The sequence below is a fragment of the Colius striatus genome, chromosome 21 (assembly GCF_028858725.1).
Source record: "Colius striatus isolate bColStr4 chromosome 21, bColStr4.1.hap1, whole genome shotgun sequence".
NCBI classification, from domain to species: Eukaryota; Metazoa; Chordata; class Aves; order Coliiformes; family Coliidae; genus Colius; species Colius striatus.
Window position 1 is genome coordinate 4,024,169 of NC_084779.1, and position 24,018 is coordinate 4,048,186.

At 41.7% G+C, this 24,018-nt stretch overlaps 1 protein-coding gene across 1 annotated transcript in view; it reads left to right on the plus strand.

The window, feature by feature from the left end:
* The window catches only part of IFFO2 (intermediate filament family orphan 2), a 38,342-nt gene that overhangs the window by 8,324 nt on the left and 6,000 nt on the right, over positions 1-24,018 (plus strand). The window contains exons 2-6 of the mRNA XM_062012959.1: positions 16,562-16,622; positions 16,904-16,999; positions 19,146-19,286; positions 21,002-21,144; positions 23,767-23,887. Of these exons, the coding sequence (XP_061868943.1) occupies positions 16,562-16,622; positions 16,904-16,999; positions 19,146-19,286; positions 21,002-21,144; positions 23,767-23,887 (562 nt within the window). The remainder of the gene's footprint in view (positions 1-16,561; positions 16,623-16,903; positions 17,000-19,145; positions 19,287-21,001; positions 21,145-23,766; positions 23,888-24,018) is intronic.

Below are 24,018 nucleotides of genomic sequence, written 5' to 3' on the forward strand. Positions count from 1 at the left end.
GTTAATGACACAGAACATGGACTAGTTGCATTGTTACTGTGTGAAAGTGAATCACAGATGATGCATTTCTTCAGCCTTTTGTTCAGGCGTTTCCACACTCCAACTCATCTACACGTGACTCGGTGGTTACTGGACTCAATTTGGAAGCATTCTGCTGGGCTCCATGTATCTTGGTTCCCCCAAAAGATTGTTAATTTTAATCCTCTTCCAAGTTGAATTTGGGACTGAACCTAGTCACGTCTGCTTTGTGTGTCATGGCTTCAAATACAAACCCACTACTGCAGTTTTGGAGCTTGTTCTCACTGGAGAAACATTCAGTTGTCCCTTTTTTGACTTTTTTTATCCTGGAAACCACTGGTGTGTGTTGCTTTAGAGAGGGATTTTGGCTGTGTGTGATCAAAGGGATGGGATTGTATTGCTACTGTTAGTAATGGGGCTCTGAGTTTAATCTTCAATCTGATGCTAATTTCAGTGGATTTATTCTGAATTTGCACCGAAATACATTTGAAAGCAAAACTTGGCTTTACAGCCAGAGCCTAAACTCCGTGTAACTTCACAAATCTCTTGGTGCTATGGAAAGCCAAATGTTTTGATTTCCCTATCTTAAATGGCTTCAGGAATCTGAATAGAAATTACAAAGCCTTTGTGAAGAGGTAAACCTCTGATTAAGTTCTGTACTGTATGGTTATCGGTACCCACTGCATTACAAACCCAGTTTTATTTGCTTTGAAATGGATGGGAGTAAGCAGAGATCAATTCTGGTTTGAAGACATGACAGCTCACAGTTCCTGTACTAAAAAGAGCAGGAATTAACTTAGTCCTCTTCATGTGGGCAAGAAAACTCACTAATTTACAATAGCTCATTAACACAGAGAACAGGGATAGAGAAGGAAGTGGTGATGTATAATAGGATTGGATCCCCCTTTGCCCTTAAATACAGGAGATGTGTTTAGTCCATGCAGTGACTCATGCTGGAATTAGAGATCAAAGGGAATCTGGCTCAGTATTTATTCCAAATCAATGGTTTTGATGGAAAATGAATTTCTGCCTGTGGATTCTTACAGGTAGAATTGGTCTGTATGTCTCTTGAGAGTAGAAAATAGAGCTGCTATGTATTTTTTTTTAATGCTTTCTCTGATACAGAGAAGATAATTTCAATTTAGCAGGCCCATGTCTGTTCAATCATAGCAGTCAAGCCCTGACAAGTCAAATCCAGTTCAAAAGAATACTAGGTATTGGTGTGTGTAATGCTGTAGAATGGCACGAGTGCATTAACAATTGCATTGTGATGGAATCTTGATATTTCAAAAAGTTGTTGCCACTAAAACTGCTACAGGAAAACTTCCCTCTTGCAGGTACAAAAAAACCCCAAACTTTTCTTTCCCTCTCTCCACTTTTCAGTAAGGCATTGACTAGATGATGCATTGGGCAATCTGTATTCTGTTCTTAACTTTTCTGTTTGTTTTTCTAAGAAACTACACTGGAGTCTCACCTTTGATTATTTGTCATCCATGCAGTTTTGAAACCTCTGGGGTTTTTTTTTTCTCTTCCTTTTTGTTTCAAAGGGAGAAAAAAATGAGTGCAAAACACTTAAGAGCTCCTTAATACCCTGGAAAATGTTTTTTCCACTAATCTGTATTCTTAACCAGAGCCTGTTGTCAGTGGGAGACCAGCTTTTCTTGTTAAAAGGGACAAAGTGACCCTGGGAATGAAGTCTCACTTGCAGAGATGCTCTACAGAATTTTGTCCTTTCAAGAATAGCTATGGATGTAAGTAAGCTCATGTTGTGATAGCTGTCCCCGAAGGACAGCAAGCTCCCAGGCAGCATGTGATGAATCTGCAAAGAAACCAATATTTCTCTGTAGATTCCCTTCCCCTTTTGGGCTAGAGCCTTCTATCCAGTTACAGGCAATGCAGCTAGACTCTTCCCTTGTTAAATTTCCATGGCTGGAAGGAATTTACTGTCTTCTCTACTTCATTTTGTGTAGGAGCCTGACAGGCATCGTGTCATGTTAGACTATATTGCCATCAATGCTGTGAACTCAATGCTGATGCACTGAACTAGTATCATTTTGTTTCAGCCCTGAGAGTGTCATCCTATTTCCAAATGTACAGCCTTTTTCTTTCTCCAGTGTTCAGTGAAGCATTAATTACTGTTTGATCTTTCTCCTCTAAAGTTCATGGCGAGATACAGCTCTAGGCTCATGAGCAGGGATTTTTTCCCCGTGGTGAGTGAGCATGTCTCTGTCCTTGAGTGGGCTTTCATTTAGGTGGAATTTGGGTCCATGACTCAGCCCAATTCTCCTGTAATTGTAGGGCAGTGGAAAGGCAGGGGAATGAGGTCACTGTCTATTCCTTTTCACTGGCCTTCTGCATTAAACCCAAGTTTGCCCTGAAACTCTTGCTGTCCATCTGTTCCCCTCCATAAATAGCAGAGGGTTGCTGCTGCCAGTAGCTTGTACCCCCCACAATAACAATTTGCAGTGTTTCAGACTGGCTGAAAATTGGTTTTCTTGAGCAATTTCAGCTTTCTTTGCAACAGTAGGCAAGCTGAGCCTGCTCCCTTTGAGTCTAGATGAGGCTTCAGTAAGTCTGGGACTGGAATCTTTGAGGGCATTCCAGTGTGGGCCTGTGTTCATCAGGGTTTTTTTCATTGTTTGCCTGTGAATTCAAGTATTATGTTCTTGGGGCTTTATGCAAAAACAACGATTGTGTTTGTGTGAATTTAAGGCTCATCTGCCTTTGTACACATATTTAAAAATGCCTAATCTTGAATTTTATATCCTCCTAGCTGTCATCTTTATTAATTCACTTCCATCTAAATGGTATAGTATTGTGGTTTAATGGTAATTCTGCAAAAGGCTAGTCACCATAATTAACTAGGAATACTAAACTATATTAATCTGCCCATTGTAGTAGAAGTGATTAAAGGAGCTTAAACAGTGTGAGCATTCTTCTAGTTCTTGAAGGACCATGTGAGGAGTACTGTGTATTTCCTCAAGTGTCACAGGAGCCTTTGAAGCCCAGTTTATTGCTTACTCTTTGTTAATACTCATGTTCTTAGAATCCTGATAGTGCACATAAAAGCTGCACTTATGTATATTTACCTTTACAAAGGTAATAAACCCCTTAAAATGTAGATAAGATAATGGATGTCTAGGAGCACTAGTGGGAGGCTGTGCCTAATCCTAGGTGTATGTATCCCACCTGCCTCCCTGCTCCTGAAAGCAGATAAGCATTATCTCATTTTAATAAACAGTTTCCTTGGTCTTGAATAGGTCCAGTAAAAGTATTTAGTATTGGGGCAGAGATTAAGATTATTTCTAGCTTTCAGGTTTGAAACTGCAGGAAAGGATGTAAAGGAAGAGGGGAGGGCAGATGGAGATAAACCCAAAGACAAGCTTAAGAGAGCAGTGATAGCTCTAGCAGTAACTTCTTGTTATTCTTGGCAGTTCAGGCTGAAGAACTGCAGAAGTGAATGAAAATGTTGTGGTAATACATTCCAGCAGGATCTCTGGTTCCCTTCCACAGGAGAGTGATCCAGGTCTGTTATCGCTCGATCTTATCAGAGCTTTTCAGAATTAGTGTGAGGTGATAACAGCAGGGTGGTTACAACATGGCTAGTGGAGGAGGCATTTACTTATGAAATCAGTAAGTCAAGTGAAGACCTTTTATGAGAGAGGATATTAAAATACCAGTCTCTTGAACTTAGTACATTCTTAGGTTACATTCTAATAGCTAAGCTTAGCTAGTTGCACATTTCATTACATAGTTCAGTGTTTCTTTACAGAAATGGGTTAGGTTTTTTTCCCCAAAATGGATTATTTGCTTGAATGCTGAAATGAGAGAAGATGGGACTATCTGTTGAAAAGAAGGTGGGCTTTACAAGTTAATATACTGATTGCTGTAGGTGTTGAACATAATGTTCTCATCACTTTGTGCTGTGCCAGTGACGTATTTCTTTTAAGGTCACCAGCTAGCCCAAATGTGACACGTGCTCTTTAGTTTGATGTATTCCTGAAGGCAACCCTTCAGAAAGGCTCTCAGTCTAACTGGTGTTTTTTCTTGATCTGTTAAGTGTGGAAAGCAGGCAGACATCCTTGTTTTGCTCTCTGGAGTAATCCAAGGCTTCGTGCTGCCCTACTGTTCAAACTGCTCTTCACAAGAGGACTGGTGGAGCTCAACTTGAAGCCCACAGACACAACATGAGCGTAACCGTTCCAGTGCCAGGAAATCCCTGCTCTGTCTGGACAGCAGGAGACCCACAGTGCACCAGCAATGCTCAAAACATCTAGGTTTTTCTCTCCATAACAGAAGTCATAAGGCAGTCCTGAAAAGAAATAATCCTCACCCTACATGGGAAAAATTTCCTGCTAGATTACTTCGCTCAGAAGCTGTGATGTAAGAATCTTCCATCTAGTCATGTGCATCAGCTGAGATAATGCACTATTTTAACTTGGCAGCCTCCAAGAGGACATTCATGAAAGCTTTCATTAGGTGTTTATAGAAAAGAGAAAGGAAATTCATGCCACAGAAGTTTGCCTGTACTTTCCGACAGCTTAGAGTTAGATCTTATTATGGCATTAAATCTCTTGTGTAACTACTTGTCTCCTCAGCTGCCAGACTTTTGGCAAGGTGTCTGCGTTTTGCTTAAGAGGCCTTAGCAGCAGTAGGAGGCGAGAAGTGACAAGTGAGATGTGCTGAGCACCATAAAAATACAAATGTATTTTTTAAATGATGGTGTATATTAGAGCATGCTTCTGTTACATCTTTTTCAAGTTGCTGCAAGGCTAGGACCATATAGAATTATATGCCTTTGTTACAGTAAAGTGTTCTTGACTCAAAGTAGATTTCAAATCTGGTTTATTGTAGCCTTTTTCTTTCTCGTTCTTTTTTCCTCCCACCCAAAAGCCCTCCTCCGTACTAATATTTTTATCGTCTCTTGTGTTCTGGGGATAAAAAAACAGGGAAGAGAACTGAGAATTTGGGAGGAGGGGGAAGGGAAATACAGCTGTCTGTGGAAAAATATGGATTGTTCTTGTGCTGCTGAATACTAGGAGGAGAACCTTGAAAATCAGCTCAGGTCTTGTGTAATGGCTTCTCTGTAGAAGCTGTGAGGGTTTTGAAGTGCTTGGCTTCAGAAACAAGTCACGTCAAAGGCTGACGTGGTCATCCGTGCTGGTAACTTTTACTGACCTGTTAGATTTATGAATGGGTATTTTATATGCCAAAATAAACACGCTGAAGTGGAGGTAGAGGACTAAGAGTTTAAAGTGAGCGTGCTGAGGAGAAAAGAAACGGGAATGGTATCCACTTGCTTTAGAAACCACAACAGAGCAAGGTCAGATCCCCAGTTACATTTTTAGCAGGGATGATAGGAGTTGAAACTCGTATTTGGTAACAGGCTGCAGAAAGCTTTTCTTTATTGCAAATATTTGCTTTACATACCTAGCATGCAGTTTACAATGACATGGAGGAGTTTCTTTTTTCTGAACTACCCGTGTCAGTAGCTTTGCATCTTAGCAGACTGTTAAAACTCTATTAAAGGCCTGAAATAAGATTGATCTTGATTTTACATTGTTGTGGTTTTTTTCTTTTAAGCCAGGGAAGCTTCAGATTGTGGGACAGGCATGCTGGTGCCTATCTTGTGCTGTTTAAATACATATGATTAAATTAAGAGCATTAAAGAATTTAGAAAGTTTCCCCTAAACAATGGATGGATTTTTGCTGTGATTATTACATGAGTCAGTTCTAATAATCCCTTTTCCCCTTGTAGTTTCAGTTGCTGAACCTGAGCCCTAAAGTATTGTTGGTAACTCCCTTATAAACAACCCAACTTCCAATTTGCAGCAGAAATTTTTCTCACTCCATTCTGTTCTACTGCAGCCTGTATTTATTCCAGTAATGATGTGGATGTTGGAGATGAGCTGTCCAAAGGAATCACATGGCTTTACTGGGACACCGGGATAATAGCACGCTGTGTTCCCCAGTTCAGCCTCCTTGTGCAGAGACTCCCTTTTGTCTACACAGGGTCTCTGAAAGCTTGTTTTGACCTTTTCAGTGCAGGAGACTGCAATTCCACAAGTTTCTCACGTTAGCACTTGTACCAGGCTATTTCTGTATGTTGACCAAACGAATTTGAGATGATGAATAGTCTATGAAGTAATTGCAATGGGATTTAGAAGCACTGGATGGGCTACTGTTTCCTGCCCTGCTGTTGCAGGGTTAGCAAAAAAAACCCTACTTCAAGATACCCAACTTCTGGTTCTCATTTGTTCAGGGATGCTTGTATGTGTCTGTCAGACCCACAGAATGAAATTTAATCCCCCTGCCATAGTGTAGGTGGGTAGATAAACATAAAGGAGTTTCTCAGGGGTTAGAGAATAATGGGCAACTTTTTGACTCTTGCAGGAAGTAAACAAACCCCAACTTCTTTTGAAATCAGTGCTTTTCTTTGGTCTTCTAATTTCTGTTCTGTTCTCTGCCCTTCACTTACGTTTTATAGCATCCTCATTGTGTTTCAGTAATATTTTCTTTGAAGAGGATGGTCATGAGGATGACTGAGTTAGCTGAATCTTAAAGCAGTTTTACACATATGCCTGTGCCAAAGTGTTAGTACAAAACACTTGAGTGTTTGACATATTAAATACCACAAAATTACAGCTTGTGATAGGCAGGGTTGTGAAAGAAATGTATATACACGATCAGCTGTGTTTAATTCATGAGGTTTGTAGTACTTATGTTTGCTAGAGATTTCCTTACATGGGAATAGGGTGTTTGATAATTAACTTGTAGCTAGCAGCACTATAATGTAATCCTGTGCTTTTCAGATTACCTGTTTCCAAATGAGTCAGAGTAATTACTTTATCTGCACTTGCAACAACAGTGTTATAGGAATGGGATGTTCTTTGCTTTGGCTGTTTCATAAGCTGCGCTTGCAGTTACGGAGTATGTAACTTCTGCAGGCCTGCAGTACACAGAGCTCTTCTGTGTACTTCAGTGGCAAACAAGATAAGAGTTTGGAGTGTTAATGTATAGAAGTGAGCACAGTGCTGCTATTTTCTAGAAAACAGTTTGATCAGACAGAACTGACACAAGCATACGACCTGAAAATGAGAGCAGAGGATGGTGGCTTTTGAGACCCCTGGCGTGATCTCTACAGACGTGAGATCCCTTCCCAATTGTATTCGTTGCTCAAATTCTCCTGTTCCTCATTGTGCTTGTTGGTGGGTTGCTGGCACAATGAATGCCTGTCAGAAGTAAATAAGAATAAGCAGCATGGGAAACAGCCTTGAAAATAGGATGTAGTGCTCCAATACAGTGAAAACAGGATGTGACCATGGTCTTAAATTTCCTTTTTATTGTTAATAGAAATATATATATATATATATATATATATATATATAGAAGGAGAAAAAGTAAGCAAACATACCTACTAAGTGACAAAAATGCCTTGGACTTAAATTCTCAGTTCTCTCTCATATCAATTGAGTGTGTCCCAGGAAGGCTGGTGTACCAGCTACTTAAGCTACAATAAAATATTTACAGAGATGACTTAATTCTGAACAGTCGAGCTAAAAAGAAGCCCCAAGATGCAGAGCTCTGATTCTTATCTTGCCAAAAGTGTCATGCTATACTGACTTATGTCAAATGGATGTTTGGGTATAAATCTTATCAGATGTTTTGTAGTTAGGCCAAATCATATTTACTCTGCCATGTGTGGGCTGTATCATATTCCTGGAATCAGAGCTGGCTTGTCAAGCAAACTAACTGTCTGGCATTTTCCTTCCATAATCAAACATTGCTGCAGGTATCTTGGAGGCACAGAGATCTGGCACTTGGAAGATCCCACTCCCCAGCAGTTGGCTGAATTCAGACCACTTGTAGAAACTGAGTATTCTGTTGGCAAAGGGAATAGTAATTGTGTGTCTTAATGATAGCAGCTTGCTAGAAGTTGATATCCTAGCTAACTTAATTGTTTTGCAGCTCACACATCTGTGATACGTTTCTGATAGCTGTAAGGCTGTCTCAATAAAACCAAGGGCTAATCTCAGTAATTGGCAGTTTAAAGTTCATGGTTAACATTTCCCTTTTGCACTGGGGACTTCCCAGAGGTAGACTTTTGAGTGGTTCCTCTTCTTTGTGTTGCACATTTTCCCCCTCTTTGCTTCATAAATCTTTGCCTAGCCTTGAGCTCTTGGTACTTTTCTAATTGTAGACTGTTTTGTCCTTATCTTGTTCTCTTGGCTGCTTCAGTCTTACTGTACAGCATAAATCCTTGACCTCCCCCAAAGCAAGCCCACAGGCCAAGCTTGTAGGCCTTGCATTCGCCAGAGTCGCTTTCTTCACAAGGCCCTTTTGTTAGAAAGAGTTCTGGGCTGGTTTCAGTCACTGCTAAGCTTACTGGAAAATGGAAGGCAGGCAATCCCTGCTTTCTCATGTTACTGAACAAATTCCCCTTCCCTGGAGTATGCTGTACCTAGCAAAGAAACTGCATTTCAGCTGTCAAAAACTGCAGTAGGTCAGTGCCGCAGAATTATTTGCACGTGCTTAAGAGACATATATTTGTTCAGGGCTTGTAAACGCTGTCATGAAGATTTTGACAAGAGTGAAAAATGAATTTTAAGTTGCTGGTGCTGAGGGGAATATGAGGGGTGTTAGTTCTGCCTGCAACGCTCTGCTGCAGAGAAGTGAATGCAGCTTGATCTCTATGATTTCATGTGTTTGCGGTTGCTGGGACAGGTTGGGCATGAATTTGTCAATCTGCTGTGACGTGCCGGTAAACATAAGAGGAGAAACAGAAAGCAGTGTTTTAGTTTACTTTGTGTTAGTTATTGTATCGTGAGTTACATCATAAGCCTGGCTCTGAGAACTCGCCATCTGAAGGTATCGGCTGAAACAGTTTATGACTAACCAGAAATCCATTTCTCTGCAGGAAGTGGTTGTGTTCCTGTGATGAGCACAATGGATTAAGGTGTGGAGGACACTGGTGATTAAATGTGATTTTTAGTTATACTCTGAATCTACAATATGCATTCCTTATAGATTGACTGGAGAGGCCTTCTGTGGTTTTGCTCCTGAAGCTGCAACAGCTCCATTCCTCCAAAGCAGTTCCAGTTTCATGTGCTTGACATGAATGGGAATAGCAAAAAAACTATACAGAAATGTAAAGATGCTACAAGCTTGCATGAAATACTGTAAAGAATTACCTGACCAGGTTCATTTCATGAAGGTATGCTCCTGGCCACTGCTGGTAGGAGTTGTGGCTTTGAACACTTCTCGTGGGTTTAACCATGTGTGAAATCATTTGCAGCTCAGTGATATGTAGGTTTGGGTTATGTTGTCTCGTGCCTGATCTTTCTCTTCAGGAGAACATGAAGTGGGTTTAGGAGTGGGCAGTATGTGGGGAAAGAGGAAGCTGTACAAAGCTTTTCTTTCCAGTGAAAGTAGCTTATCTACTTAAAATAGTTCTGGACTCTCCTGCAGAACAGCTTAGAAACCTGGATACTGGTCAGGTTACAAAGACAAGGGAAAACAAGGGACTTCCTTGCATGACCCTTGTTCAGTTCAGAGCTCTTAACACCTCTGTTTTCTGGGAGCAAGCTGAATTCAAGTTCTTTAGTCGAGAGCAGCTAGACAATTGGGGGAGACAGTTCTCTTTAACTTGACATTACTTAAAGTGGAAGCTGGGCATCAGTGAGCTTGGTGGCTTTGTCTGTTTTACTCTATTTCTCAATCTACCTACAGTAAAAAACAACATTATTTCTTTTAGGGGAACTGTGGATTTGCTACTGTGTGATCTGGAAATAGACTACTTGGATGTGTAGAAGACTGAAGCATTTTTCTTCATTTGGTTAGCTAGGAGATTGAGAACAACTCATTTCTAATTGCTGCTTTTCTTTTGCAAGGACGGGAGATCTCTTAGGTACTTTCTCTGTCAGGACATTGTATAAAATACTGTGAAGATACCTGACAGCAGCCTCACCTGCTGTGATAGACCTATTTTCAATATATATGTGTGTGTATATATCTATATATCTATATATAGGTATGTATTTTCACTTGTCTTTGTTGATGGATTTCTGTGTTTGGGGCTGGGTGCAAGTACAAAGGAGAGATCCACAGCTTATCCAAATATCAAAAGACACTTTAGATGTACACTTGCCCTTTATTTAGTGCAGTGTTGCTTGCAAGAACTAAGTCATGCAGGACCATATGACTTATAGCTGTGTAGCTTCAAATGTGTTTAATGTTGCTGTGAATACTGCACAATTACCTGTGAATTCTCCTGCTGTATTAAAAACACCATAATTTCCTTTAGAAAGGAATGCAAGTGTGGCTGTTGCTTCTACTTGAAGTCATTGAACTCCTGTGACATTATGCATGGCTTCTGTTTAAACACCTCGTGTGGTCAGGAGCAAAACACAAATGAACTTGCCGATGATTTTTATTGTGGTTTGAGTAACAGGCCGGAGCATCTTTCCAGGCGTGTGTAATCAGGAGGCACAATTAGGCAATGTTTTTCTGTATTGTAAGTTCTTTTTTAGAGTTCTCTTCACAAGCAATTGCTGCTGTTCAAAGGGCTGCATGCTGTTTTAAGTTGAGCAAAAGTCTAGAGCGGGGCTTTTGATATTAACCTTTCCTATATAATGAAACCCCGGAGTTTTAACAGTGCAAAGGGTACAAGTTCTGCTGTGCAATGAATTTACCTGTCTCATCTAAACCATTGCTTACAGGTTCAAGGGTCCAAACTCCTCTGTTGCTCTGATGTTTGGGAAATTTGATGCTGCAGTGACTGACCTCTAGCAAAGAGGTTCTGTAAGCAACAGATGACTTCGTTTAAGAGTGCTGCTGCTGTTGTGTTACAGCCAGGCTTTAATGGAATCAGACATTCACGTTGAATGAATACGTTTTACATGGAGCCCATCAACAAACATTTAATTTGCTTCAATAAGAAGTCAGGGCATGTGGGATCAAAATGGTCTGTGCTTGGGATAATCTGGAAGAATCTCTGTATTACAGCATCTTAAAAATGCTCACTTAAACAAGAGGTAGCATTTGTGAATAAGCTAATTGCTTAATTCAGCCTTAGATTTAATTTAGTGTAAAACAAAGACTGGATAGGAAAATCATCTCTTAAGCAAGGATTTTAAAAGCAAAGAGGTTGGTGCAGCACTGTTTTTTTCCTTAACAAAATAAAGAAGCTTCCATAAATTGTTTTTGGTTTTAAAACACAGTCCATCTTGCATGGTCCAGTTATTTTGAGCTGCTGAAAAGGTGCAGATTGGGCTATTTGTATTTACAATCCCAAACCACCTTCTTGTGTCAGGAATGCCTTGGTGAGGTTGCAGATGTTGGTGGTTCTCTCAGTTACCAAACAGCATTGCAAATGGTTAAATAGAGATTTGGGCTTCTCAGCTCCAGAGGGACAGGGAACTGCTGGAGAGAGTCCAGTGCAGGGCCACTAAGATGATCAGAGGACTTGGAGCATCTTCCTTATGAGGAAAGGCTGTGGGCCCTGGGGCTGTTAAGTCTGGAGAAGAGGAGACTGAGAGGGGATCTCATTAATATTTACAAATGTCTAAATGGTTGGTGTCAGAAGGTTGGGGCAGCACTTTTTTCCTGTTGTATCCAGTGACAGGACAAGGGGTGATGGGAAGAAGCTGGAACACGGTGAGTTCCTTTTAAACATAAGGAAAAACTCAGTGTGAGGGAGCCCTGGCCCAGGCTGCACAAGGAGGGTGTGGAGGCTCCTTGGAGGTCTTCAAACCTTCCTGGACACTTTCCTGTGTGACCTGATCTAGGTGGGACCTGCTTTAGCAGGGGGGTTGGACTGGATGAGCTCTAAAGGTCCTTTCCAACCCCCACCATTCTGTGGCTCTCTAATTGTATGACACTGCAGCAGAAATGCAGTTTCCCTACTTGTGTCCTGAAAGTCTTGAACATGATGTTTTCTTACCCCAGACTACACCAGTATGTTTCTCCCCAGCAGCATGCCTTGCCCAAATTTCTGTCTTGGCCTATTACAGGCTTATGCTGTGGATCCTTTTGTGTGGGAATATAAGTTTGTACATCTGATCGAGTTCAGTCAACTCGAATGAAGTCAGTGTATAATAACCAGAGTTATAAACTGTAATGTTGATAGTTATTATCTAGGTGTTGGAGAGGGGATTAGTGGGCATGTTAGTACAGACCCACAGTGAGAGGCAGCATGTAATGACTGTGAGTAATGTGAAATGATTACATCAGTTAGGCTTGTGCATGTGAAGTGTTAAATCTCCTGCCAGTGCTGGTGAGCAGTGCAGCAGCTTTGCCATTTGCAGTTCCTGTAAACAATGTATGGGCGTCAAGGAAAAAAAAGAGATCTCAGCTCCCAAAAGAACAAGCAGTGCTGCTGCAGAGGAGCAGGAGCACAAAGCTGTGTCTCTAACCTGTGATGGCAGGCAGCACTGGAGGTGTAATGACTTGGGTTACTTCCATCTGTGTGCAGGTGTGGTACATCAGAGAAGGTATTTCAGATGCTTCATTTCCAGCAGCTGAGCAAGGCTGGGTGCATCTCCTGCCAAAACTGGAACAGTGGTGTCTTAGAGTGCATGAAAAAATAACTGTACTGTTCCCTGAAGTAGTACTGGTAGTTCATCCATCCATTTTCAGTGTTGCCTGTTAATGCTTTTGTGAGCATTTTACAGTCATTGTTCAAACTAACACTTTAGTTTCTTGTTGTGGCCTTAAGCACTTGAACTATTAGGCTTTCCATTCTACTGCTGCTCATCTCCTAAACTGGTGGGGAAACATTCCAACAAATGGAGTGAAAAGTTTCAGAGTCAGTACCTGAGCAAATAGTGGGGAGAGGCTTAGACCAGCTATTTGGTGCTTTCTGCTCTGTATGACTCTGTATAAAACTATCAGGAAGAAGGGTCTTGTCTTCCCAAAGAGTTTTTCTTATGGGAAAAAAATGTGTTGTTAAATGTTATTGGAGGAATATTTGTTTCCTTGAGGGAGGGATATTTTTAATGGAAGAAATAGTGCAGCTGATATCATCAGGCATCGCTAACTATCAACTGTTCTACTTGTCCCTTTTTGCTTTGAGCAAAACCATATTTAACAGAGTAGATTTGTAAGCACATTATTTGTTGTCTAAGTAATACCATACTCATCTAAAAATCCTGGCTTGTTTCAAAGAACATTACTGAACAATTTTTGGAAAGGCAGACGTTTCTAAAACTACCTTTTCTGTTCTGAAGAGGTTTTGTGGCCCTGCTGCAGTGAGCAAATGCCTTCACTGGTCAGTATTCCTCAACTTGATGATAGTAGGAGAGAAGAAAAGATGATGTACATTTGTTGACGCCGGTGGGAAAGTGGTTTGAGGCTTGGTTAAGGCTTGAAAACTTAGAGAAGGTTTTAAAGGACATCATGAAGTTCTTGAGATGTCTCTATTAGTTTTCTTCAGTGTAGGGAAAGATGTTAGTATCACTGAACTGGTAGCTACTCTTCCAATTTCAAAGGAACCACACAAGTTTGCTGAGTGACTCAGCTTTACAAGAACAGTGCTTTAAGCAACGTTAATCCTAGCTGACTATTCATGTGTTTTGTTTGTCTAATATCCTTGTGATGTAGCTATTCCCGTTAAAGCAAGCCAGCATCCTTTGTTCTCCTCTAAGCTATGTCAGACACGACTGCAGAAGGAGTTTGGGGCCTGAAGCTGCAATGACTGAATGCAGCTGGAATGTAATGTCTCACATCTGGTAAAAGGGGTATAGATCCATAGCTTCTAAAATTCAGTCTAGCCCTTTATTGAGGGCTTGGGAAGGTGATGGCTGAAAGTAAAACATCCTTGGAAGGTGGGGAAGAAGGAAAAACCTTGGTTAGATTTGAAATTCATATTGCTGATTTATTTTTAAAGCAATAACTGAAAAAATCAATAAGGAACCCTGAAGTCTAACAGATTTAGATGGCAACATTTGCCTTTCTGGGTCAGAAAGCAAGCTTTTTGGATACAGCTGGAAATCATAGCAATTGATGCATCTGAGCCAAGATATAAGTGTGTTTGAGAGCAGCAGCAGTCTAGTTAATATCCTGCAGCAAATCTGTGAAGTCTGCTGGATTTTTAGCCTATAATGCCTACAACCATTTCTCTTTTGGGTATTACAGTCCACATCATTCCTGCTGCTTGCTTCTCCTGTGGTTATGCAGCAAAGGAGTTACCTGTCTGCCCTGCTTTATGCTGTGGAGGTGATTAATCTGGTGGGATTTCCCCCTTCCTGGAGATGAAGGGAGCAGCAGGCTCTGGTCCCTTAAAGCACTTAAAGCACTGCTTTAAGCTTCACACACGTGTGACATCACTGGTTCTGTTTGCTGAGAAGCAGAGAGCCTCTGCAGCCTGCTGCTGTTAAGACTTGGGGAAGACTAAGTCTTCTGCTTTTAACTGAAGAGAAAGACGTTGATTACTGGGACAAGAATTTAGTGTGTGTTGAATATTAAAGATGTCAGAGCCATAGTTAGTATCTTCCCAGTGCTGGATTTGGAGCAGCACAGCTGCCAAGGTCCCTTTTAAAGCCCTGTGTGTTACAGCAAATACAGGATGATCGTATGAATGAGCAATCTTCCTATTGTCTCACTTCCTTGGAAGTTAAATGGAGATTTAATCCTCTGCTCCATTGTTATCCTCTACCTTCCTATCCCTCTCCTTTCTCTCTTAACTACAAATAGTCTTCTGAGGTTCAAGTGCAAGGAGAAAGTAAGATTGGCATTTTTAGCCCTTAAATGAGGTTAATCAGCTTGGTAGTGGGTGGGAGAAATGTGCTCTGAATTAATGGTTAGCAGGACCCTTGATACCAGTCCAGTGTAAATTTCCTTCTCTTAGGCATGAACTTTGGGGTTAAAAATTACCCAATTGCTTTATTATTCCTGTAATTAAGAGTAACATAAAAGTGGGGGAGGGGAAATGCATGTGTGTGAAAGAAGGCATCCTTTTCCTCTTCTCCTGAAGACACTACCATGAGTTTGATGGAAGGGAATTAGGGCTATAAATCTCACCCTTCTGCAAAACACACTTCAGCTGGCACAAAGGAAAGAGATGGAACTACAGGAATTTCTGCAGGATGAGGAAGGTTAGTCTGAGCAGACTCTGAGATGTGTAACTTTGGCAGCTGCCCAGAAGGGCTGAACTGCTCGGGAGGAATGCTGCTAATCCTTTTCCATGGCTTTTGGCATAGTCAGTAAAAATATGGAGATATGTATCCAAAAATACATCCCTTTGTTTTTCCCAGGATGCACAGTGCACTGTGGGGATGCAAATAATACAGCAGAATATCCTGAGTGCAGCCAGTGTTCCTCGTTTTGACAGTCTAAAACGTTGAGAAGCAGCATATCAGTTTTTGCAGCGTCTGCTCGACTTCCATCCATAAATGACAGCCTGCTGGTAGAAAGACCAGGAGGAATGATTGCAAGCATGCAACACTCCTGCAACAGAAGGAGAGCATCTTACAGATTGCAAATGTAATTGACTGCTTTAATTAATGTCACCTTCTTGACTTGAATATTAAAAATAGTAACTTTAATGTACATGTAATTAGTAGTCAAACACCAAACAGGAGGTGGAAACAGGAGCTAAAACATTTGGTAACAAATGCAGATATCAGCTTAAATATTTTACTCTGCTTGGCAGTAAATCTTTGCTGGTAGAAGGATGCACAAGTCTTGCTGTATAGATCAAACCTCAGCTGTACGACAGAGAATTCACACGCTGTTACATTGGATATTCTGCACCACAATAGCAGGAAAGAGTGGACACAGCCAGGATTTAATAGATTTCTGGGCCCCATGCTTTGCCATTTTCAGTTCAACTAGAAGAAGTGTGAAGTAGCAAGAGAGATCATCAAAGATGGTGTTTACAGGATTGGTTTTAATGCTGTGGTATCCAAAGTTTCTTTTCTTCTTGTTACCATAGACATTGCACTTTATCCCCAACCTCAAACCAAACCCATATGTATCTGTGTCATCACCATTTTCAAGTGTTACCTTTTGAGTTAGTAGTGTCAGATACTGGGATTTGCTCTCTAAAGGGTTTAGGTGATTAGAAAAAGGAACTGCTGAATATTTTTTACCCTTAATCTGTTAGTGAACTTAAACATAGTGATATTGGTAGCCTGAGGTTTAATTATCCAGTTTGTGAATTCCCTTTAGTGCAGTGAAGTGACTGAGGCATGTAGATTGTTAAGGATTTTGGTATAGAAGGCTCAGAAGCAGATGAATTGATTGGACTGAACAGATAAATAGTGAGACCCCTGATTCAGGTCCCTTCAGCTCATTCTTTTTGCACTGAAAACTTCCCACCAAATATTGCACAGGAGAGAAGAGATCCCAATAGAAGTGGAATTAGCTTTTATTCTCTGACAGACTTAATGTTGCTGGTTTGGGGGTGTACAAGTGAGGGGGACCATCTGCTTTACATTTCATACAACTGTCACCATCCTCCAGCTATCAGAAGACTTGTGATAAGGGGGAAAAAAACAAGTTGGGGTTTTTTTTTTAGTTAACACTTGCAAATCTTGTCTTTCAGATGGGAAGAAGAATTGACAAGAAGAATGAGTCTGGAATCTATGGTGGAAACCTTGCGAGAGGTAAGTTTGGAGGAGTGTGTATTGAAAGGAATCTCTTTTTATTCCTCTGCACTTTTTATTACCCAAGTAATTATTTGACATTAATTAAACTGTTTTCTAGCCAGAGCAGCTGACTTGCATTGCTGTGTGCTGGGAAACTGTGTTAATGTTGGGAAGCTGAAGCAGGAAGGTGCTGAATCTTTCTGGCAGTGGAATGTGGGGGATGGTGAGATGTTCAGGTGAAGTGAGGAAGCAAATGTCGCTTTGTTCCATCCTAGTTCTTTGTGTGCTTTCTCTCGCAGGAGGCGCAGGAAGCAGAAGCTCTCCAGGAGGAGTTAAATGAAAAGATTGAGAGACTGAAAGCTGAACTTGTGGTCTTTAAGGGTCTGATGAGTGATGTAAGTACACTGGAAAGCAGAGTGGCCAACTCCCCCCTGCCTTTGTGAAATGTGTGTGTCATGCCAATGGCTTCATTCATAAAAAAGGTTATGGTCTTAGTGAGTGCTGCTTTATGATCTAATGCATCAGACAGATCACCCTCCCCCCTGCTTCCTGTCTGGTCTGTGTAGAGATGCATTAACTTGCTGCTTAGCCCATAACTTGGACTCTTCCCTCCCTTCCCCATTGTCCTCACTGCAGCCATGGAAAAAATATTGGAGAACCCGCAGGTTAGGGTAAAGGGTTCATCACCTTGCAGCACTTTGTGCTGCTGAAAGGGGGGTTTGAGCTCTGAATCACTCCAAGTCACGTTCAAAAAGGAACACTCTATATATGTTTCCCAACTCCCTCTATGAAAGCTCTGAAGAGATGAACCCAGTATCAGTGGTTGAGGTATCTGGCTTTGTTTCCAGTGCTGCTTTGACCTAAATTTAACAAATAGTGAAAATCCAGAGCATTTTGTTTTCTCAGGGATTTGCTCCTGACTTTCTTTCAAAGGCTTTTTAGACTGTGGCTGAGCAATTTTTCTTAGACACACTGAGAGTATGTATCTAGAAAGATAAGCCAAGTGTACATGAAGTAAGGTACCTCTAAGACTGCGTTAGTGCTGATGCCAGTTGCCTAATGAATATGTCCTGTTATGCTTATTTGTTCTGTAATTTTGTGTACAGCTGCTTCCTTCTGTCTCTTTATAAGCTTGCAGAACCTGCTCCCTGGTGTCAAATACATTCTCTCAGGGCCACTAGATCTGTTACTGGGAAATCTGGCAATTAACTGGCTCTTGTTTTGGGTGTTTAATCGAGACCAGGCATGCTTGGTTAGAGGCAGTGTGAAAGGGAGAAACCTGTTAGGGCTGCATCACCCTGACTTGTTTTTGCTGAGGGAGAAAGGTTTCTCCCTGTGTACAAAGAAGGTATGAATGCAAACATCCTCCTCCTCAACTTGAGTGAAAGTTTGCTTTAGGCTTTGCAAACCGTGTAAGGGAGAAGAGCCAAAGGACAGCAATGAGAAGGCTTGTTTTCAATCCTACTGTGTAAATATTTCGAGTGGAGAAATGCAAGATGTTGCCATGTGAGATGGGGCTTTCCTGCAGATAAGAATCCCTGGTACCTGTTGAATTGATAAGATTGTGTTTAGAATATGTTAGTGCGTAGAGATTTCGTTTGCTCACTGTGTATAGAAAATAAAAATCTCTGTCTTGTCCAAAGGTGGTTGATTAGGGACTGGAAAAGAAATCTTGTCTAATAATTAACAAAACCAAACCCAAGGCCAAAGCTTTCTGCTTGAAAAGGGCACTTGGTATTTAAGAATTGCTCTGCAAAGAGATTTTTGCCTTTCTGATCAAAGTGGAAGTATTGCCTAGCCATTGGAGTGGTACTTCCTCACAGAGTAAGGCTGGAAAATATGCTTTAAATGGAACAATGTTTCTTCATAAGGAGCCAGCTGTACTGTCTGAGTGGAAGTATCTCTTCTAAATGGTGTTTATAGTTACTGCCCAGAGTGAGGCAAGACAAAATAGTTTGCATGTAGAAGTTTTGCTAGGCTGGAAGCCAGGTTAATGCCAACGAGGAGTGTTTGCTGTGTTACAAGCTGTTGTGGATCTCTTTAGATCCAATCCTGATTTCAGGTTTTCATAGATGGGGTTTTTTCATACATATAAAATTGCAGAATAGCCTGATTTCTCTTTCAAAAACCACTTCTCCTTGCAGGCTCACCTTTTATGTCTGAAAGGGGAGGAAGTGTTGCACACTCATTAGGTTTTTGATTTCATTCTATTCTGCACATGCCCAACAGGGCTTTTTCCCTCCATTTTCATAGCTTTATTGACTCATAACAGTTTACTGCTGCTACATCTAGCAGTTGTTTTCAGGTGGGTATAGGTTTTTTGGTGACAAATGACTCCTGAATTGAGATTTTCTTGGAATTAGAATGTTAATTGTTAGCTGTCTAGTCTGTCCAGATTGTGTGTGTACTGCCTCTCCCAGAGAACAACATGTGATGCTGTTTAAACATGAGATACCCTGGGGTTAGAGAGATACTATGGGGTATCTCTTCTTTCCTAAACTGTATAATAATAGAAGATAATCACTACTATCCTTCCTGCAGCCCATGACAGACCTGGACACAAAGATTCAAGAAAAGGCCATGAAGGTGGACATGGACATCTGTCGACGAATCGATATCACAGCCAAGCTGTGTGATGTAGCGCAGCAGCGCAACTCTGAAGACGTTTCCAAGATATTCCAGGTGATTAGGCCATGAATTTTCCATAGGGTAGGACAAGAAGTGAGGGTACAAGAGGGAGAAGTGTCAAGGAGTGTGGTCCAGTTTGCCATTTCTTGAAATTTCCCTGTGTAGACCTCTTTTCTTCTTACTTGGTCTTGGAGTGTGAGCGCTCTTCTGCAGAAGCTGCTGTAGAGCACAACATTGAAAGGGAGTTTAAAAGGTGTCTCAGGATGACTTCTGAGACATGCTGTTAGTCTGATGCTAGCCTGCAATCAATGCAGGGGAAGAAAGCAGGGTTTAGGTTTTGTGTAAATGGCTTCCTCACATTTGTTCCCTTCACAAGTGAGAGGTTTTAAGCTTGTAGAACTGTCATCTGGAGATGTTCTTATTTCTGGCTCAAACTCCATGGCCAGAAATAACACTTCTGGGGTGGTGAACTATGACTGCTTTGTGAGACTAGAAACTACAGTTGCTTTCCTTGAGCTGTTGTGGCTCCTTGGTGCTAGGAGGAAAATCATTTAATTTGCTCCAAAAGCAAGCACTTACAGCTTTGCCTGGAGCAAACCTGTAACTCCCAATGCAGTTGGTCTTCTGTCATAACTGCACTTTCAACTGTGATTAACCCAGCTTCCCTTCTACTTTGATCTATATGTGTCTTGTTCAGTCTTTCCAGAAGTCTGATGCTTTTCTCTGTATAGTGATGCTGTACAAAACCAATGTACAAGATCCTTGTGGTCTCTACTGGTTGTGCTTTCTGGCTGTAGTGAAGTTGCCTGAATGTTTGATGGAGGGTTTTTTGTCTTTCCTGAAAGACTCAAATCTCTCTATTGGAGACAATTCTTTTTCTAGCATGTTGAGCCATTGCATTTTGCTAGTGGTTCCTTCTGGTCTTTGAGTAGAATTGCAGTGTCTTTCTGCTCAAAGGTAACTGCAAAATGCCCCTTTAGTCAAACATGCACTGGTTAAAATGATCATGATGGAGAACAATGCCCATAAGGGATGGCTTATAAGCCAAGTAGAGGAAAAACAACAGTAGGTTTGGAGCAGACTGTGTGTTTGTGACTGTGTGGCACCATCTGTGAGTAACTTCTATGTTCACAGCCCTCAGATGAAGTGATCCTCTGTGCCCTGTGCAGGGGTATCCCTTGAGTTCTCTGCACATCAATGCACTTCATTTCTTTGAGGCTGACCAGGTGTTTCCATGGTTCAGTTAACCCTTCTTCTGTCAACCTGAAGATTAGCAGCCTGCCTCTGCTGCTGTGGGTTGGGAGTGAACTGAAAGCTGTTGAGAAGTTTCCTGTCTATTCTTTCCTGGTGGTTCAACCTTGGGAGCAACAGCCTGTGGTGGTGGCAGGAGAGGGAGAGTTCTGTCATTGCTCTCAAGCCTGCTGCCTGGGCACTCCTGCCAGCTTATGCTTTTACCCTGTATCATTCTAACCTCTGCATGTTCTCTGGCAGATCATAGACTTGTGGCAGTGCACAGATGAACATCTGTAGAGCTCTGGCAGCCTGCAGCTTGCTTTGCTCTGCGCCGTTCTGAACTGCTTCCTTGTGCTCTGTCCCCACCACTCATTAACAGATGCGATTCCTGGCTTGAATACGAGTCCTTAAACTGCCTGGGAACTGATGAACAATTCTATTCCCTCAAACCTAATGACTCTCCTTCTTTATTTCTGCCCCTCATGGCACAGCACCTCAGTTGAACCTTCTAGTTACTGCTCTTCTCTCCAATTAAGGTGGCTTCCAAGAAGAAAGAACGCAAGCTCACGTCTGATGACGACCTTTCAGAACAGGATGGAGACAATGGCAGGTTCTCTGATGACGAGGTCAGCTGTTCACTGAACATCACAGATGAAATGAAGCGTATGTTTAATCAGCTGTGAGTATCGTGGACACCGTGGGGGAAAACTGACTTAATCCCACAGTCAATACTTGACTTCTGTGTGCTTTCAAAAGTAGTATTTTTTGCCAGCTGGTGCTCACTGAGTTGAACCTGAGCTGCCAGGATGGTGCATACTCAGGTGTTCTGAAAGTTCAAATAAGAGTAACTGATTTTAGCTCCTCCCTTAGGTAGGGAGAGACTACAGAGAATACAGTAGTAAACCCAGATGTTTATATGCTGTTGTAACAATAGCAAAAGAAGAAACATGGGGGGAAGAAAAAACCCAGAACATACCAAAAAACCCCACCCTGTGCAAAACTGGACTGGTTCTGTATATTTGAATAGTGTATTTTTAGGGTTTTGATGAGAACTTTGCAGCTGCTGGGGCTGGGTAGAATTTGGCAACATTGCTGAAAGCTCAGAACAGATACAAGCTTCTGTAATACCTTACATGATTTTTCAGCTGAGCTAAAGGGAAATGATAATGATGGATCTGTCCAGAAGATGGAGCAGTCAACAACAGTTTATAGAGTCCAACAAGCCTTGCCACAGGCTCTGATCCTCCCCACCTGGAAGAACTGCAGTCTATTTTGCCTGAGACTTTACCCCAGATTGGAGTGTTAGGAAGCTGTGATTAGACTCTTCACCTTGAACAAAGCAGTTCAGGGAGATACTCAGAGAGTTCAGGTACTCTGCTCTGCTCATCCTCTTCTTCTAGAAATGATAGTTGTGGCTGCAGCTTGGTGAGACTTTAGAGGGTCTCTGCTGGTTTCTTTGGCCAGAGGAAAGCCTCAGCAAGCACCATAGATCTGACTGTCCAAGCATTTAAATATGAGTGTGTTCTGCCAGCTTCTGCAGTGACTGCAGAGGGAAGATATTCCCAGTGCTTTCCCACACAATGTAGGACAGTATTTAATATGTAGGAGTATGCTCTAAGGAGCACCAGCTTCTCTGTTGTCAGCTGTTGCCAAAGGCTCTGTTCTCAGGATGTGTGTCTGCCTGAACTTCATGTACAGGAGGGCATGTTTTCTTGCAGAAGTTGTAGGCAACTCCTCTTGGTTTAGATGCCTTTTATGCCCTTAGTAATATTCAGTGTAGTAAATATAGACTTTTGACTTCTCCACTGCTAGAACTCAGTGTGAGGGCAGATAGTGTGGGGTTTAGAGAACAGCAAGAGGATAAAATGTAGCTGCTAGGTTGGTAATGCATTTAGGTTCTTGTTTTGTTCTTAAACCTGTGATACCCAGTTTGTGTTGGTGCTGCTAATGAAATTCTTCTTTCCTGGTCCTGTCTTATTTGGCACTGAGTGCTGCAGGGATCTTGATACGTGCAAATTGGGTTGAGAACAGTGTTTGTGGCTTATGGAAGGCAACACATCTCTAAGGATGTCTGGGTTTGGGGGCTTTGTGAGGTAGAAAGTCATACTTTACAGATAGCTCAATAGCTTATTAACAGAAACTGAAAGCAGCTTGCATTTTATCTGTAAGGAACTTAACCTTTGAGGGTCTAGTAGTAAAAAGGCAGTTGACTTGAAGCAGTGTGTGGGTCTGAAGCAACCAGCAGCCAGGACTGGGAGACTCGGTGCTCTGACAAGGAAAAGCCCTTGCGAAAGGAAACTGATTTGAAGAAGTTGAATTGCAAAAGGCACAGTCATGGATGGCCAAGTTTATTGGGGTTTTTGTAATGATTTTTGTGGAAGTCCTGCTATGTATAGACAAACAGCCTGTCTCTTTTACCAAACCCTTCAGCCTCCCGTGACACTGTGGGACTCAGCTTCCTGCCTGAGATGTTATCTGTTACAAAGGAAGTGAGCTAAAGTGATAAAAATGCATCAGTGTGAAATGAGCAGCCTGCTTCTGGGAGCAATTTCACATTTTTTTGTCAGCCCTCCTTAAGATGGACAAGAAACAGCTACTAGTGTTTCACTCTGCTGCTGTTCAAACCAAAAGGGACTTCTGAAACTTTCCTTTATTGCACAACTGGCTGTGCTAAAAGGGCTTGACCAAATAACAGTGTCAAAGGCCACTCTTGCCACTGTTTGTTCTCAGTCTCAAGTGGCTGTAGTGTGATCAGGGTCAGTGCTAAGTATTTATTCTCACCTGCACATCATTTAGGGGCTCAGTTTTTTGTTTTCTCCACAGTTTGAGAATCATGTTTGTCAGTGCTGTGGGGAAAATGTTGGCTGAACTTCCACTGAAAATCACCAGGGAGTTTTCTGGTGGCTGTTTCTGGTACAATCCTTCAATCTGTGTTTGGGCTCATTTTCCCACGTATAACAAAGAATAGTTTAAAACATTTTTTTCTGGTGGTTTTGCCAACAGGGGGGAAACTAATATGCAGCACCATCTGGAGGGCAGAGCTAGGACTGTGTGCTGCAACCAGGAATGCTAACAAGGAGCTTTTCTTCTGCTTTGGGGTGGCAAAGAGCCCAGGAGCCAGGGACTTGGACAGTGGCAAAGCCTGTTGGGAAAACTGAGGATTTTCAGCTGCTGCCTTGTCTCCTTCATTCAGTTTCATAGTCCCTTGTTGTTGTTGTTGTTTTCCTGGAAGATTAATTAAAGGGTTGAGGGAGTGGGGCTGCAGTGGTTTTCACTAATGCCTTTTCTCTTACCTTAACAGTCGTGAGACATTCGATTTTGATGACGACTGTGATAGTTTAACGTGGGAGGAGAATGAAGAAACGTTGCTTCTCTGGGAAGACTTCACAAACTGCAATCCTTCAATTGACCTCCAAGGAGAGGTGAGCTTGTTTCCATTATTTTCTCAAACTCTTCTCTGCAGAAACTATATCCCTCAGCTGCTCTTTTAGCCATTTGAGCCCTTGGATGTTTGACTGGTGATCTAGTTTGCCACGCAAACTCGCTTTGATAT